General features: G+C 29.0%; 1 protein-coding gene across 7 annotated transcripts in view; it reads left to right on the forward strand.

Moving 5' to 3' along the window:
- Pde11 (Phosphodiesterase 11) overlaps positions 1-19,137 on the forward strand; it is a 295,736-nt gene that overhangs the window by 266,389 nt on the left and 10,210 nt on the right. For 6 of the 7 annotated variants that reach the window (XM_014415309.3, XM_067045590.1, XM_014415313.2 and 3 more), the window contains 11 exons: positions 11,087-11,354; positions 13,847-14,052; positions 14,248-14,407; positions 15,793-15,900; positions 16,088-16,225; positions 16,469-16,579; positions 16,691-16,788; positions 17,726-17,789; positions 17,903-18,037; positions 18,130-18,230; positions 18,815-18,914. In XM_014415309.3, coding sequence (XP_014270795.1) covers positions 11,087-11,354; positions 13,847-14,052; positions 14,248-14,407; positions 15,793-15,900; positions 16,088-16,225; positions 16,469-16,579; positions 16,691-16,788; positions 17,726-17,789; positions 17,903-18,037; positions 18,130-18,230; positions 18,815-18,914 — 1,489 coding nt within the window. The remainder of the gene's footprint in view (positions 1-11,086; positions 11,355-13,846; positions 14,053-14,247; positions 14,408-15,792; positions 15,901-16,087; positions 16,226-16,468; positions 16,580-16,690; positions 16,789-17,725; positions 17,790-17,902; positions 18,038-18,129; positions 18,231-18,814; positions 18,915-19,137) is intronic. The other variant, XM_014415310.2, reaches the window with a different exon arrangement.

A 19,137-nucleotide genomic window follows, 5' to 3' on the forward strand; every position in this document is an offset into this window, starting at 1 on the left:
TGATAAATAAAATATTTATTTAATATAATATAATATAATAATATGATATGTTTATACGAATATCTCATTTAATTAATGGATATTTCCCTCAACCAAATTCTATTTCTATAAGTTTCACGTATATTTTTTATTTATGCTCGGTGTGGTTAATATTATTATCCTTTTTTATATTGTTTGAAATTTAACTCAGCATTACTATAAATTATTTATTACATATAATTTACTAATTTAAAAATCGATACTAGACCCTTAATTATTAGTATCCTCAGGAAAATAAGAACTTATACTGCCTTTGTAAACCTATATGAAGGCTAAAAATATTTTTGATTATTGATTATAAGATTATGGCTCCATGTTTTGTATCCGAGTGAAATTTATTCCTCTTTCACAGGCAAGGTTTATTTATTTATTTTTTTTTCATATATATTTTGGCATTTTGAGAACCTCCATTTTTATATTTTTGTACAAAGCTTTGACAGAAACTATTTCTTAATACATTTATAATTAAAACACCTTGCGTCAAGATGGTTTTTACCTTGGCGTCGTTAGAGACGGTGCTGTTTCCTGGATACTCCCAGTTATCGGATTTTCCCTGATTTCCTGACGACACTCGAGAACCGGGATGGGGTAGGGTACCTGTGGGCGTCATCTGTAATTGGATGAATGAGCGTTCAATGGTTGCCTTCCTCTGTTAACCTAAAGTTGAATTCTTCCATTCAGTAGTAGCCAGTGTAGTTGGTCCCATCATGGAGCGAATCATTGGAGTGGTATATCTTTGCGTTTTTTTTGTGTCTGTCTCCTTCGGGAAAGAACAGCATAATTTTCCAAAAATATTCCTAATGGAATAGTGTGTTGGTGTTCAATATATTAGCTTTAGGTAAGTTTTGATTATTCTATTATTTTACGTGAATTGAAAAGTGAAATTTATTTTGTCAGATTGATGAATAAATGTGCGTAAATATTTATTTACAAGACACAAATAAATTAAGTATTTGTTTTCGCTAAATGTTCATAGAAAGTGTTCCTATGGTAAATGTGTCCGTAATTAGCTCTAAGTAACTTTTAAAAATAAAAATCAAGCACTTAATGCATACAAGAAGATGACAAGATGCAACTATTTCTTCCATAAAATATTAGTTATACAGTTTACATGTCATTTGATGTGCGTTATAAAAAAAAAAATGAAGGAAATGACATTATTGATTTATTTCTAGTTATATTTTAACTTTTTTTTATGGTGAATAATGGTTGATGATAACTGACCTCTACTGAACTCAACTTGTTAAAACCCTTCCAGTTATTTACACATGATTTGATTTTTAATATTTTCCATTAATGTTTTCTAATGTCAAAAATATCCATTAATTTGAAAGATCCATAAATTTTTATTTTTAAATCCTCTAATGGAACCATTTTAAAATAAATAAATAAGTAATGCATTTTTGGTAACTGTATTAGTATTACTACTGACTGTACTAAATGTAATAGTAATTTGGCAGTCCCTTTGTTTCTTTCTTCATTTTAATCACAATAAAACATTGATAAATAATCTTTACACTTTCTTGAGACTGGGTATTATTGTTTAAATAAAATAAATTTTCGTCTCTTAACAATTTATATTTCATTATAAGTCTGACGTTTCGGCCAATTTTACCATCCTCAAGGACAATCTTCAATACAATTTTACAACCACATCAATTAAAAAAAAAAAGATGCAGACTATTCTGCCCAGATCATTAATTTTAGTCCATAATTACTCTATTTTGTCAATTATTCAATTATATTAAAACTTTTAATCACAGTTAATTAATTTTCACTATTATTATTTATTGTTGTTAGTATTAGTGATAAATTATAATACTGAAAATTAACTGTGATTAAAAATTTTAATTTAATATGAAGAATTGGCAAAATAGGGTAATTGTGGACTGCAATTATGACTTATGCAGCATAGCCTGCATAAAATCAATGTGGTTCTAAAATTGTTTCCAAGATGACAGATTTGGCCCAAATGTCAGACTTATAAAGAAATATAAATTGTTTTGAGACTAAAATTTGATAAAATTCATTTTATTTAAACAATTATAAAACATATCACGTAAACAAAAATAAATAAATGTGCATTATACAATTTTGTTAATTTATTTAAAGACCACCATAATCAAAAACTATGATTTCTGAAGTAGCGGTTCGACTTTTCTTTTTCATAACTATAATTTCAAAATCATAACTATAATTTTTTTCCAAGTTCAAATGTTTTTATCATATTATATAGTATATAATATATACTTTATATAAATATTATAAAGTAACAATTATTTGATGTATACTAATTTTACGTTCCCTTATCCTTTCCATAGCGTTTGCGTTCCTTTTAAATTAAATATTTTGAAATACAAATGAATATACGAGTACTCACTTTCCGTATAATATCTCACGTAAACGGTATGGTGATTAATAATCCTATAATTAAACTTCAAAAACTTTAAGCTTATCTCCTTAAAAATTAATATATACTTGGTTTTTGCCTTGGACCAGCCGTATGTTAGTGTAAGTCAACGGTTTAGTATTGAAGAATCAGGAAACAATTTTTATTTTTAGTGGTTTTCAAATTGTAAACAATTTAAAAGAGTTGAAATTGTTCGTGTTGATAGTGAACTGGTTATAACCAGTTAATATTCATTAATTCTTGACACGTGGTATTTTATGTACAGAAATGAAAATGATATTTTTATGGATATAAATTTATTTATAGAACCACAACACGTACAGACCACCATGCCCAGTAATATAATGTGTACGTAGTTGGTGGTCTGCCATCCAATCTAAAATTCGAAAGATTAATAAATGTTGAGTATTAATTCTATCAACAAGAAATATAAATGATCTTATAATTATGTAAACATGGTTAACTGAAACACCAAGGACAGCTTTCAATCATGTCTGTATTATAATTTATTAATAATTATAGAATGTATTTATCTCTTTAAAAAGTGCAACAAAAGTTTCATATCAGACGAAAAATAAAAAGTGTGCTTTTATATTAGGTATAAAGATTACTAATAATTTATCTTTTATTTTAAAAAAATATATTTAATTTATCTCATCCGCAAGAATAGTGACAGCTCTGAAATGCAATATTTGAGAATATTTCTACAAAAAAAAGTAAGTCAATAAATAAAAAATATGTATAAAACTTACATAAAAATGTAATTTAACTTCTTTTAAATTTCAGGTAAATATTATATAAAATAAATGCCTACATGAAATATAAAACAAAATTTTAAAAACTAAAAGCTTTATACTATTTCAATATACATTTTATAGGAATTCGAAGTCGAATATTCTCAATTATTGTATTTTAGAGTTTCCACTTTTCATGCGAGTGAGCGATATTTTAGCTTGATTTAAGAAAGGTTTAAAATGTAAAAAATACATGAAATTTATTATATATGAACTAATGTTATATGTTGATTCTTAATGAAGGGTACGAAAAAAAAATAGTTTTATTTAAAGCTATCGATACTTCGAAAATGGTGAAATATCCTAGGCTTTTTGGCTTTATTAGCATTTTCCTTTATTATATATATTCAACTTTTTTTTGTAAACATTTCTACTTGTACATAATTTTTGGATATGTTCAAAATTTCTAAAATTCATGTAAATTAAAATTTTTAAATAATATAAAAATTATCGTTAGAAGTACAGTTAGTTACTGTTTTTGTCTATTTGTGATTTACAACTTCATACGTTTTAGTAAGTTATTTTATAAAACCCATTTGACGATAATAGTTTTTATGATAATCACATATGAATATAAATTTGGCAAATGAAAATCTGTCCGAACAACTATAAATCAATTTATTTTAGCAAAATTCATGAAAACCACTACTCCTACGAAAATAAACGTCATAGACTACTTTATAGCTCATTAAACAAGCTTTAATTTGAGTGCTAATAGACAGGTGTACGTCACATAGTTCCTGAGATATAGATTTCTCAAAATAAATTAAGTAACTACTGATATTTCAGTACGTTCCATATAACATTTTTATGAAATGTTGCTTTTTAAAATGATATGTCTCAAGAACTATTCAACGTAAATAGCTCTATTAAGGTTTAAATTTTAGCATATTTACTCTACTTTAAATGATGCTCTCTTATATTTTCTATTGTTGTTGTAAAGATATAGAGCTCCGAACAAAAAATTAATTATTTTTAACGTATTGAAACGGCCGCCATTTTAATTCCCCCTACCTTGTTGTTAAAATCCTAAGATCAGACTGTACATTTCTTTAATGAATCACTTTAAGAGGCTAAAAAGGAGCTGGGCGAGAGATCTGGACATTACTTCTACTGGAGTTAAAAGAAACGACCGAAGGATGTGCTACTGAGTCATGTCTTTAATGTTCCTTGTTTCCTTTTATTTCTTGTGCATGCTCCGTATTTCTTGTAATCGCTTTCGTTGGTGGTCTGTATACACAGAAAAAACAAAAAAAAAACAGTACTACAAAGATTGAGTTTACATTTTATCCAAGACCTTAAAGTTAAATATAACCGACTTAGTCCGAACTAGATATCACTCCTTCCATTATTAACTCCCTAACCACTCAAACCCCTAGTTTCTAACCTTGAATCCTCTTCCATTCCTGACAATCCTTCGAGGCGCCTGAAAAGAAAATGGCCACGAGACATGCTAATGTAAAATGTCATTAGAGTGCTACCAATGGGTATCACGCGCCTGTAACATTCTATTTTAACTAAGATCAAATTTACTGAATAATGAGATACGTAAGAAATGTATTATATAATATACAGTTGTAAATTTCAATAAAGATATTAAAAAAAAATTTTTTATTTGTAATGTGGAACAATGTAACCCGTAAATGTCTCCTAAATTGAGCTCTTTAATAAAGTTCTTTTAGACTGAACGATTGCATTTTGTGCCAGATAGCTTCTGTTACATTGCCGTTAAGAAGACAAAGTGATCTTAGTGTTGTTTGTCTCTGCCATGTATCGAGCCAAGCTTTTCCTTCTGCTTAGTAGATAGACGTCTTGTCTTCTCATTGTTTATAAATCCGGCTAACTTCATTGGATTATTAATTACTGAAGCTATTCTTGCAGGCATTCGTTTAATTTAACTGTTATTTCCATTCAGTACATTCTACTATAGCTTTTTGCATTATTTAATTTTTAAAAAACTATTACTGGACTTATTATTTATTTATTTATTATTTCAATAACTCTAAACGCAATTATTAGTTATCGTTTGATTGATGATAAACAACCCTATCTCACAGTAGCTTTTATTAAGATTGTAAAATATGATTTTACACTCTTAATAAATTTTTTTTGAAATAGTTTAAATGCAATTTTTAATTTTTTTTTATCTTCCATTCCCCGATACTGAAGGCGTTGGCGTTTATAATGGAAGGGGCGCGCGCCAGCTGGCGTCCTGAAATTTAATTTTAGGAAAAATTAAATTGCAACCATTAGAATAGTTTTATATTATATCCTCTGTATTTTTATCCTAAACAAAATTAGCAATGACTTATCTTAATTTGAATTACATCGTGGTTTTTTATTAAATATTTGTTTCCTATTGCAAGATTAAAACCTAAAATATGAAGGAGATGGTCGGTGTTTTGGTAAATAAGGAACCAAAAATAGTTAACAACTAGTAAATAAATATTTATCGACGTTTTTCCTTTGTAGGACTTCTAAGTCATATTCTCCAGGGCTAAAAATGATACAAAATCATCATCATAAATAATTTATATGATAAAATATTTGGGTTTAAATCCTCCTTTCCAGGTATCTTTGAACGTTGATCGGATTCCTGCATTTTCTGGCTTTACCTGCAAAATATTTGTAAGTTAAATCACTTATAAAACTCCATAAAGATTTTTTTTCGGCCCTCCTTTCCTCCGAAATTTGTATACGTAGTTCATAATGTAAAATATCAGAAAGAGGTCATTTGACTGTTAATGTTATTGACTTCTATTTTAGTGAGGGGAGGGCTGGTAAGTATGTACATAACCTTATTAGATGAAATCGCCTGACCTTTAAGAGTAAACCTAAAATCTTTGTAAAGCAAATTTAAACTACTTCAAAATATTTTTTTCATGAGTCATGGGATCCTGACAGATGAGGGGCTTATTGGCAATATAAATTTGCTTTTATGAATAAAACAGCATTGGTAGCATGAAAACTAATAAGTTTATCTAGAACATTATTTTTAGTCAACTGTCAACTAAGGCGAGGTTTTGGTATTCATTAATACGACCTATATACAGTTCATTTTTTAAATTTATGATTGATGTTAAGAAATTTAATTTAAGTCCATCTTCTCTTTTAAGTTAAAAAAAAACAACATAATAAGCATTAATAGATATGATTCGTTTAAATTCATGTCGAATTTTCCACTTTGAACTCAACTTTTCGTCAATTATTAATCATATATAGTTTCAACATTGGTACTCATATTAAATATTCAGAAATATTACTTTAACGATCCGTAATCCAGTCCCCATTTTCAGGTTCTTATTCACTCTCTTAATACCATAGTTCCTATTCTTGATAGACCACGTTAATTCCTCATCATTTCATTTTCATTGTCTGGAATGTGGTTATGGGAATGATTCGAAGTTTTTACGTGGATTCTTAGAACCCCATGACATCTTTGAATGTGGAATCTGCTTGGTGACGAATAGAACTGGTTCCTTAGGAGCGTGATTTACGTGATGATTACGTGATTTTTCTTCAAATGTAAAGTAATGATGTCATTTTTTTAACTGCTTGCTTTCGTAAAGCTTGTCTTACTAAGATTTTATTTTGGTTGAATCATATTGGTTTTGGAACAACTTTTTCTATAAAAAGAACTGAAGTAAGTTTACAAGATTTTTTTTTTTGTTTTTTACAATCGCCAACTGGACAAGTCGAGCATCAAAACATTCTATTCCAAATTATTTTTTTAAAATTTAAATGGAAGGTGAATCTGGATAAGTTTATATTCGGGGAAAGTGCATTAATTGTGATTTTGTAAAATTTATTTTGTTGGAAGAGTTGCCATCTAAGGTCATTTGAAGTAAATACATCCTATTGACTTGAAATTACTATAAGTGGTAACTCTACCAACGAAACCCATTTGAGAATAATTCCCATTTATACACTTAACCAGAATATGCGCATATCTCGACTTAGCTTCCCTAAGTTTACCAGGTTGAAAGTATTATGTATTGTTCAATATTACCAAACACTAATTAATTGATATTGGATAATAAAATGTGTATATTGCGTTTGTATAAAAACTTGTTATTTCTTAAAATTTAACATAAAACATGAAAAAAATGCTAAAATGGAAGATTGTAATTATCTTATTTAAAAAAAAAAAAAGAAAGTGTATAATAAAATAAAAGAGATCATAATAGTAATTGGTGTATTATTTTACATATTTTTAAATATTTTACCATTGTACATTTTGTTTACGTATTTTTCTTATAAGTACAAATATATTATTTAATTTTAATTTTTTTTTTACATTTAACTATTTTTACATATTTTTAGAAATATATTTTTCTATTAAGTACATATTTTTGTCCTTAATAGAAAAATATTTTTCTTAACACTACGTACTTAGTGAAACAATCATTAGATATGAATAACTTTTGCGATCTTCGATGATTTTTTTTTTTAACTTCAACATTCTTCTAACTAACAAACTTATTCATGGGAAAGATGAAGACGGTGAATTAAAATAACCAATAAAATTTAAAATAATTTTTTAAACCTTTTTTTGACATATTAAAAAGTTGTTTTATTTATTTTTAGTCTGTTTAAGTTTATTTTCCCCACTTTTGAATGTTTTTAAATACTAGATATTTTTATGTACGTATTACATAGTTGTGTAAAAATGATCAAATATTTATGTTCAGTCACATAAATATTTGATCATTTTTTAGCAGTTAGTTTTTAATGTACGAATATAGAAAACTTAAAAAAAATGATCAAATATTTATGTACATATTTTGACTTTATAAAATAAAAATCCCATCTCTGATTATTAATATTTAACGAAAAAAACTGGAGTTCTAAAGCTATTGGATTGGTTGTGCCTGTTAAGAGAATAAAGAATTCAGTAATTTAATCCTTTTGATCGTCCGACACAAAGCATAATGTCAAAGCACAAAGCCCCACTTTCACTCGTTAAATAAAGAAAAAGTTGGTCATGTTTACTTTTTAATCCTTCCCTGAAACCCAAATAATTGTTAATATAATTAGTACTTGTTAATTTATAATTATTAATTTATTCCTTATGAACAATGATACGTTATACCGAATCTTAATTTGTCATATAACTATCCACATCCTCTCTATCAATGTAATAAAGTAATCTTTAATATCAGCCAGATTTTACCCTCATTGAAATAATGTAACAGAACTTTCAAAAAATCTTCATCTAAAGTACGTTTAATATTATTAATTTGAAATCATTAATAATGTTTGATTGCTAACAATGATAAAAAATGTATAAATATAAATTATAAAAGAATTTGATAATTAATTAAAAGAGAAAAATGGAGAAATAGAGACTGGAAAGTCGGAGACAGCCGAACGTATCTGTTCTCTCCCGATCGCAATCATGTGTACATGGTTTTGTTATATTTGTGTATTCTAACCAGGAGGAAAGTTGATATTAGTTATTGGTACCTCAAGAAACCCTAACGTACAAATGTTTAGAGCAACAGAATATTTTTTTTTTATTTTGACCTTATCATGAACTAATCCTCAAGCAATATAATCATTTAATAATGTCCAGTATTATTTATTATTTATATTTAGATTACAGCAATGTTCATAAAATCAAATTTTTGTTGGAATATTCGTTCAACAAATGTAGACAATTAAAAATAATCTATAAAAAAGTTGTCTAACTTCTAGTTATTATATGGTTTCTAACCAATTTTTGATTGATTATATCTGGTAAAGAAATAGATAAAATATTAAATTTAAAAAATATCCTCTAGATAAAATTTGAAAAATAAAAAATAGTTTATATTTTCCGCGTTGTATTGTACATTTGTAACAATAAAATTAATTTTATAATTTTAAAGTGCGTTGTAACTTCATTAATTATACTTGACGAAGTACTTTGTTGTATGAGGATGGCAAGTTTTATTTTCCCAGCGTTGGAAGTGACCTAGAAACACGATTTTGATACTGCTTGCACAAACGTTGTGGTACATTCCCCAGCCGGTGCTGACACAAGTGCTGACTAGGAGGGAATATAGAAATGCTATCGTTTCTACGGGCACTTAATGTTATCTAGGTCGACTTCTTACTATCCGATTCTTGATGTATTTCATATTCTTTTATATATTACCATATGTTTATTATTATTATTATATGTGAATATATTATGATTATTTAAAAATCTGTTTCCATATAAAAACATCTACAAAGAGAATCTATAGCGTTTACCAAAACTTAATCACTACTATCCCATAGGAATTAAAAATAAAATCATTATTCCATCCTGTACGTTTATTTTATGTGAAAATGAGTCTACTATGTATCCCAAGATTAGTGGTGGATTCATGGAAAGTGGGGGAAGTTTCTCCTCCCGAAATAGTTACCGAGATAAAAAAAATACCTCTGACTTTAAAATTTACTTACTAGCACCAATACTCGTAAGTAAGAATTTTACTTAAAATTATTATCTTATAATAAGTGGTGAATTGTATAATGAAATTGATATAGCTGCCGATGAAAATTATATTTCTGTTAAATTAAATAAAACAAGAGTAGTTCTTATATTTCATTATTTTTTGAACTTCATCAAAACTCAAAACGTATGTATGTGGTCAAGTGGTCAACTTCATGGACTCATAAAAATGGAATTCTAGTGAAGGTGAAAATTATTTTAAATCTGTTTGAACTGTATCAGTTGTCATTGAGTTATTAATTACTTTGATATACTGTCAATCCATCCTGACAATGTAGTAAGACAACACAATCATATTATGTTATAATAACATCCAAGTTTTGAAGTTTTCATTTTCACCCCAGTCATAACATTTAGATTTATTTTTATGTATAGAACTCATGGAATTATTTAAAAAAAAAAAAGAAAGTCTTTTCATTCTTTTTTTTTTTTATTTTTTAGGAAGAAATAGCCCTTTTTTATCACTTCTTTATTTTCCCCTCACATTTCAACAATGTTTCGGAATTTTTTGCCCATTATAAAGTTATATTGCTTTTGTAAAATAGAAATAATGCATGATCAACATTTTAAAAAAAAATATTATACATGACTAATAAAAAAAAAAAAATAGCCTTATTTTTAGAATTGAATATGAAAGTTTCTTTTAACGAGTTCACGTATGTCCATAAAATAAGGTCAGAAAAAATAGAAGTTACTATTAAATTTTGACCTAATCTCTTAAACTTTTTAAATTTGTAAATTAATATAAAAATAATCAACTAGCTCTAAATAGTGAAATATATTTTTTATTTTAATTACTTTTTAAATTATTTACTGAAATTCAATGTGTAATTTTTAAAAAAACTGTTTACAGTGCATTATTTATATTTTAGAAAACCAATAGATGTAAGAAATGGTTACAAAAAAACGAAACGTTCAGATTTGATGTGTTTATAAAGCAGTGTTAAAGGTTATTTCTTTCTGAAAAAATACATATATTTATGGAAAACGTGTTTAAGCATAAAAAAGAATTAGTAAAAAGCCTGCTCAACAAATAGTCCAAATTTTGTTATCTCCATTATAATGCAACGTTCCCCCCAAAAATTCTTGGTATTTCTCCGCTCATTGTACACATGAAAGGTATGGTTGGTTCAAAGAAAATACTGAATTGGATTGTTTGATTGTGCTAAGGATAGCGTTAATTATTTTGACTGATAATGTATGGCATATATTTTATATGCTTACATCACCTTTTGTAGCACGTGCTGTCGCATAGCTTGATTGTGTTTTTACCCCCCATAGAGAGGTGGAGTAATTAATATTTCTTCTGTAATTATTTGTTTCCAAGTTTTGCCTGACAAAGAATTTTATTTTCCATTACAGGAAGGCGACGCGGACGATGGTGGACTCGTGGCTGCTGTCGCACTCTGGTGGCGGGAACTGCCCCGGAGAGCGGCCTGGCTCAGGAGCCGCGACTCCCGTGAGGAAGATCTCAGCTCACGAGTTCGAGAGGGTCGTGAAGCCTCTGGTGACCCGCGTCGACGGGACACCCACTTTCCTGTCAGTTCCTGCCGACTCCGAGGAGCCCCTCAGGTCCGGCCCGAGGACCGACCTCTCCGGTCTCGAAGAGCGGGAACTACTCTTCGAATTGGTGAGTTATAGTTATGCCTCTCTTCGAATTGGTGAGTTATAGTTATACCTGTCATCTATAAAGAGTTGTCTTCGGTTAATAAAATTGGTTATTTTATACTCCTTATATTATATCCTATCGAGAAAAAACACCATTGTATTAAGCATAACTGCCCAAGAGCCTAATAAGAGAAAAAAAGTTATTTCACGCCAATTTTTTTATTACTTTAATGATAATTATACAATTAAGTGACAAAATTTGAAAAAAATGACTACACCAACTAATGGGATAGAATTCAATTCATTTAAAATAGGGATTTAAAAAAAAAAAAAAATGAGTTCTTTCAGTTAAGAAATCATTTTACATTATTTTGTATTTGAAAAAAGTTCATGTTTTACTAGACCAACAAAGGATACAGTAAATGTCATTAAAAAGTAAATACTTAACTACAACACTAAACAACTCCATCGGACTTTATTTAAAGCAGAGTGAATTTTATAAAATATGAGCTTATAAAATATGTGCTTTCTATGTTCAATAGTTCTCGAGATACAGTTTTCAAAAAGCAACATTATTATTTTTATCGAATATCATGGAAACTGCTGCTTTCTCCTTAAAACAATCCTCATCCTTCTAGATTTCTTCAAAGCATTTGACACGGTTTACCATAATTTCCTTCTTACCAAACTACGAAATCTTCCTCTATCTTTACGCTGGTTTCAATACTTCCTAACCGATCATTCACAGTACGTAGTGGTTCCAGATAAACCTCCACCAATGATTCCATCCCTCAACTTATGGTGTCCCTCAGGGTTCATCGCTATCTCCTACCCTTTTTGCTATCTACATCAATGACCTTCCTCTCCATATCGATCATTTTCAATACTACCTGTGCATGGATAATTTTGCAAATTATCTCCTTCCCACCTTCTGATCTATTAGTTGCCACGGAGAAACTTCAAGAAGACTTGAATCGAATTAGTCACTAGGCAAAAGAAAACAAACTTTAGTTGAATGGAGAGAAGACTAAGGCAATTGTAATAGGATCTGTAGCGAGAGGGAGCAAGCGTTTCGATCACTACTCACCAGAGCGCTGCACCTCGAGCCTCACTGTATCTCCCAAATTTACTTAATATTTTACTAAAATTACTTAATTTACTTCATTGCCAATCTATGCTCGCAAAAGTTGTTATTTCTGTACACACACCTAAGACGATGGCCAATCTTCTCTCCTTCTCTCCAACAATCTTAGTCTGTCCGCTTCATCTCTGCAACTAAGATTGTAACCAAATCCTTAACGGTTACACTGGTCCGTCTGCTTCATCTCTGCAACCAGTGTAATTTCCCATCTCTCCCCGGCTCTAGTCCATCAGCTTCATCTCGGCAACTAGTAAGCTGGCTCCTATCTTGACACTTCTAGTCCGTCCGCTTCATCTCGGCAACTAGAACTGTTACTCTACCTCAGACTCTCTCACCTAGACCTCCTCTACCTGCGTCAGTGTCCAGGGCTCATCCTCTGTCATGGCTGTTCCTATCTTATTATTGAATATGCCTTGTCATGGGTCTTCTGTAAAGAGATATCAGGCTGGAGAAATCACCTAAGACCAGACAACCCCGACAGATCCAATAACCTCCTGGAAACTATTCCTCATATTCCAACCTTATTCCTAAACAACAATCCAATACAATTCCATCCATACGTTAAAAACCTTGGTGTCACTATAAACCAAACTTTCTCCTGGAAAAAACACGTCTCCCATATTTCCCGTCTTACCCTAAAGGGTTTAAATTATCCTTGTTACCTACTTACTTTTGAAACTCGTAGGCTCCTGCTTACTTCTTTAATATTCCCCTACTTTGACTATAGTGTGGTTTACGGGGATGTCTCTGGGTATCTAGAAGAAAAATTAAAACGGTTGATTAATTGCTTTGTAAGTTTCATCTTCTGGGCCCCCAGGAATGCCTCTGTCACCAGGTTTTATGAAAAGTGGAAGTGGCTTTACCCATCCTTCAATTTAGATCCTCAGTGCTTGTAATATATGTAGTAACAATAATTGTACCTTTTTGTTTATTATTTTTATTTTACTTATATTTGATTCTTTTTCATTTTTTTAAATATTAAGTTAGTCACCTTATGTCTTATTATATGATACATTGTTTTATTTTATTTGTTATATTTTTATTTCATATATTCTCATTTATTTTTTCTAATTCATTATTTTAATTATATTTTATGATGGTTCATTATTCATTTCTATTTTGTACTTTATTCTAAGGCTCTAAAGCCTAATTTTGATGCTTGTAATATTATTATAAAGGCATCAGTCCCAGAATAAATAAAGAATATTATTATTATTACATTTTGTTATATTAATAAAACAGATCTTTTAATAAAAGGAATAGATTCCATATAATTTGAAATATGTTTTACTTATTACGGGAAGTAATTCACAATGAAGAAGCCCTTAACTTTGAGAAATGCAGTTTTACAGTATTCTGATACTATTTTTTAGGTGAAAGACATCTGTAACGACCTGGACGTTCGCTCGTTGTGCCATAAGATCTTGCAAAATGTTTCCACTCTCTTGAGAGCCGACAGGGGCTCCTTGTTCCTCGTCCAAGGAGGTGCAAGGGCTGGTTCCTCAGGCTCTGCTTTTCGACCCGTTGGATGCCTCCCTGCTTCTGCCAACTCTCCTGCATCCCAGGGCTGTCACTACAGGTAATTGTTTTATCTATAGTCCTTTAACTTAATATTAATCTATGTTTACAATAACTTTCATTGTATTAAAAAATCTTTTATTAATATATTTTACTTTCTTATATTATTTAGAACATATTCAGTGTTGTGATTGTCTTCTCTTCTAATTTTCTGTACTTTGTTGATAAAAACTGTACCATAAAACTACTAAAGTAGCTGTTCTAGGTGCTTGGTATCAAAGCTGTTTGATGTTTGCTCTCGATCAACATTAGAAGAAGTCGAAAATAGAGAAGAGATCCGGGTTCCATGGGGAACTGGCATCATCGGGCATGTCGCAGAAACTGGCCAGCCACTTAACATCCCCGATGCGTATAAGGTAATTTGTCATCAGATATTTGTATTTTTATTATTATGTCTATTTGTATCATAATTATTTTTATATTCTACTCTTTAAAGTAGTCTTTTAAGACCATCTCATGTCAAGAGACTGGAATTTTATGCATTAAAAACTCTAAAAATGTTCTATATATAAATGATTGACAATATTTTCAAAATATGAAAGAGATGGTCGGGGGTATGGTCAAAAAGAAAACAAAAAATATTTAACAGCTATTTATTTGCTGATGTTTTGCCCCACTTTGTAGGGCTTCATCAACGCCAAAAAAAGATGCAGAAAAAAATAAATATTTTAGTTTACTTTTTGGTATCTTATTATCCTAAATTGTCAAAATATTACGTTTTGGTATCTAATTATCCTACAATATAAAAACATCACTTCATGGTATCTTATTACCCTACATTGATGCATTATCGAAGTTGTTTGTATTTTTTTTAGCACTAATGAAGCCCTACAAAGTGGGGCAATAGGTCAGCAAATAAATGGTTAACTATTTTAAGTTTCCTTTTTGACTGCACTCTTGACCATTTCCTTCATATTTTTCTAAAAATATTCCTTTAAAAACCCGTAAATATACATCAGAAGTGTTCTAGCACGCTGTAAATCAGCTTAAGATTGTTTTGTAATGTTACTAAATATGATTAATAAGTAGCTATTAATCCCCCAAAAAAATGTAAAATAAAATTTACTGTATTGGATATTATTAACTCCTAATTACATAAAATAAATTTCTAATGGCATCTTTTAATTAAAATAAAAGAGAAAACGAAAACTAAAAATATTTTTCTTATAGTTTTCAAACACCAGTAGGAAAGAAATAAATTAATAAATTTAGGTTTATAAAAACATGGAATATAAAGCATTTTCGAAAAAGAAAAGTAAATAACATTAAAAAAAAAATGAACAGCATTAAACTTATGCCATTTTTAATGTTGAAAATGCTTCAAAAACTGAAATCAATAAAAATAATAAGATTTTTATATGTTTAAATAGTCATATTAGAAGAAGGTATAATTTTTTTTTCTATCATCTTTTTATTACTTATTTATTCTTCATATATATTGATAAGTCGATTTATTTTAATGGATATATTTGAAACCAATTGAATATACAGTTGTATAAAAATCGAGTCTCAGCTTGTGTTCTACCAACAGAACAATTAGACTTATAGACCATATATCTACTTCATCTTCTTTGTCAATATTTACCTAATTATTATTTATCATTAAGGATTTTCAGTTGTTCAGTAATTTATGAGTGTAATTATAGACATACTGTAACCCAAACATAATGTATGGAAACATTTAATTACATAAAAATGGCTAGTTGCTTGGAAGATTAAATTTAAATTTATATTTTGACAGGATGAAAGGTTTAATCAGGAAGTGGATGCTAGAACAGGTTATCGGACAAAATCACTTCTCTGTATGCCTATTAAAGATCTTCATGGGGAAGTGATTGGTGTCGCTCAGGTAAACATTTGTCTTTTCATTCATACAGATCTATTTTATAGTTATCATCATAGAATATCTAATTATTTGATGCTGAAAATAGTAAATGATTGTTATTATATGTTTATTTTAGGTTAATATCAATAGACATTAGTGTATTAATAATGTATTTTTTATCAAATGATGTATGATGTAATGATGATGGTAGGTTATAAACAAAGAAGGAGAATTGCCATTCACGGAAAATGATGAAAAGGTTTTCTCTAGTTACCTTCAGTTTTGTGGTATCGGTCTTCGTAATGCACAGCTTTATGAAAAGAGTCAGCTTGAGGTCAAAAGAAATCAGGTAAATACATTCTTTTTTGAATTTATTTGATTCAATTCCCACTGCCTTCTTTAATAGACTTGTCTTAAAGTTTAACATACTTATCTGATAAACTCATTTGATAAACACTGCTTGTAATAAACTCATTTAAATGTTTACCAGAGTTTGATTCTATTTAATTATCAATTGCTGCTCACAAAAATTCTATATTTTATTAATTATTTTAGTGTAGCATTGCTTACTCAATGTTGTTTAATTTTGAAGGTCCTTCTTGATCTTGCGCGTATGATATTCGAGGAACAAAGCACAATTGAGCACATGGTATTTCGTATCCTAACCCACACACAGTCACTCATTCAATGCCAAAGGGTCCAAGTGAGTATAAATTGTTAATTATCATTCAAAGAAAATAATTTTTTTTTTTTTTATTGATCTGTAATATTTTTTCATTGATATGAATTTAAAATAATTTAACATTACTTTCAGGTTTTGCTGTTGCACAAACCAAACATGGGTAGTTTTTCACGAGTATTTGATTTTGAAGCCAATGACCTATCCGAGAGGGATCACGAGGAGAGAACAAGGTGACGACACAGACACAAAATGTAATTAGCTTTATCGCTTCGTAGAAACACACATACACACCAAATCTTCAAATCATGGTTGTATTCGGTTCAGATCACTTGTAACTTCGAAGTTTCACCATGTGTTTTAAATCCAGGCTGAGTATCAAGTTATCTACAGAAGTGGATTGGCAATTTTTGTAATGCTATAATGTTCAAATTTCCATTTTAAGGGTAAAGATTGTCACTTTATAGAGAGTTCCTCCCAAGGTCGGACCCCAGGGTCAGTTCACAGCTGATATAACACAATAATAAATAATTATTTGCCACTGTTTGACTTAAACGTGGGCCTGAGTATAGGACAGTATCTTACTCACTGATCTCCTCTGCTCCTGATTTTTTGTATGTTACAGTCCCTAGAAGAATGAAATATAATTTTAAAAATTATTAATGTATCATCTCATGATGGATGATTAGTCTGACAAGCAGATATCTTATAATGGCTATTCAAAGAATCCTCTGCTTGACAGACAGGCATAGCGATGTCACTATTTTCCAACATTTTTAGTGTGATTTATATACTACAAAATGTTAGCATTTAGGAACAGATTGATTAAACATTTTCTTGTTTAAAAAAACTTGAATGTATCGTAAACAATTTTTGTAAACATATATGTTAACAGAAGATGTATTGTGACATTCTATCCTGTAAATACCATTTATAATCTTAATTTTTACACATATTGAAAGCTTTTTTAGTTATAAAAAAAAATTATGATTAAAATAAATTATAATATTTTTTTTTGCTTAAACATAACATAGAACTACATTTTATTTATTTGTGCTTAAAGCTGTTTACTTTTTTGCTTTTGATATTTCATTTTATCTTTCTTATATTTAATATTATAAACAATTATTTGACTAAGTATAACTAATTCCATAATTATTTCTGTTTCAGCCCTTTTGAGAGCCGTTTTCCAATTAACATCGGGATCACTGGTCTTGTAGCTACAACTGGTGAGGTAGTGCTATACATTTGTGTTTAACTCGGTAGTTTAAGAATATTGATGTTTCATTAATTATTTATTTACTCCCATATTATATATCATGATTAACTTAATGTTGTTTTATGCAGACGATTAACATCGATGAAGCTTATGAGGACAGTAGGTTTGATAAAGGGGTGGATGAAGGTACAGGATTCAGGCACAAGACAATCCTCTGTATGCCAATCAAAAATTCATTAGGGGATATTATTGGAGTTATACAGGTCAGTTAACTTATAACTTTATTGATTTGTGCTTCTAAATATTTAATTATTTTCATTTTCTTAATTAAGTTGCATTATTTTTATTTGAACAGCTCATTAATAAATTTGATGACTTACCATTTTCGAAAAATGATGAGAACTTTGTTGAAGCCTTTGCCATATTTTGTGGAATGGGAATCCATAATACGCACATGTGAGTCAATCTTTGTAATATATTATTTTTAGATTTTATTTAAAATATTTATTGTATGTAGAATATATTTCAAATTATTAAACTATAAGTTAGCTATCAACTTAAATTATATTTATTATTATATATATGTATATATAGTTGACCGTAAAGATTTAAAATATAAGTAGATGGTAAGGGTTGCGGTCAATAAAGAAGATTAAATAGTTTACAACTATTTGTTCTTCTTTTTTTGACTGCAACCCTGACCATCTACTTATATTTTATATTTATTATTGTTTCGAACTATTTAGTTTAAATTCTACAAAAGTTTTTCTTGATAGCTCTGTTGAATACATTAGCCTTTGAACAACACCTGTTCTTTCAATTCTTCAGGTTCCTCCTATAACCTCCTTTATATTTTATTTGTTACCTATTTATTTTTTAAGAATTGTGTTATTCATAAAGGACAATATTTCACAATATAAGAATTATTTTTTATTTCAAAACATTGTGGTTTAATCGTAAACAATATCCTCAAATATGTTTATATATTCATCTACATAAGAACAATATATTCTAATAATAGATTTATTCAATATTAACAGGTACGAAAAGGCTGTGATTGCAATGGCTAAACAAACTGTTACCTTAGATGTCTTGTCTTACCACGCTACAGCTACATTAGATGATGCTTATAAGTTAAGAGTAAGTACAAGGATAACAATAAGCTGTTTATAAATTAATGACTTCACAAAACAAGTAATTTAAAAGTAGGGGTACTGCATCTTCTGTTAATTTTTGTATTTTTTATTGTGCCCAGGATTCATTTTAAATTATTCCAGCTTGTTTATTATTGATAATTTTCTCTTATTTTATACTATTGATTGATATTAATAAATCTATTGAATATTTTCTGGTAGCAATGGAA

This window comes from Halyomorpha halys, unplaced genomic scaffold (assembly GCF_000696795.3).
Source record: "Halyomorpha halys isolate HHAL.00 unplaced genomic scaffold, Hhal_1.1 Scaffold98.1, whole genome shotgun sequence".
Classification (NCBI taxonomy): domain Eukaryota; kingdom Metazoa; phylum Arthropoda; class Insecta; order Hemiptera; family Pentatomidae; genus Halyomorpha; species Halyomorpha halys.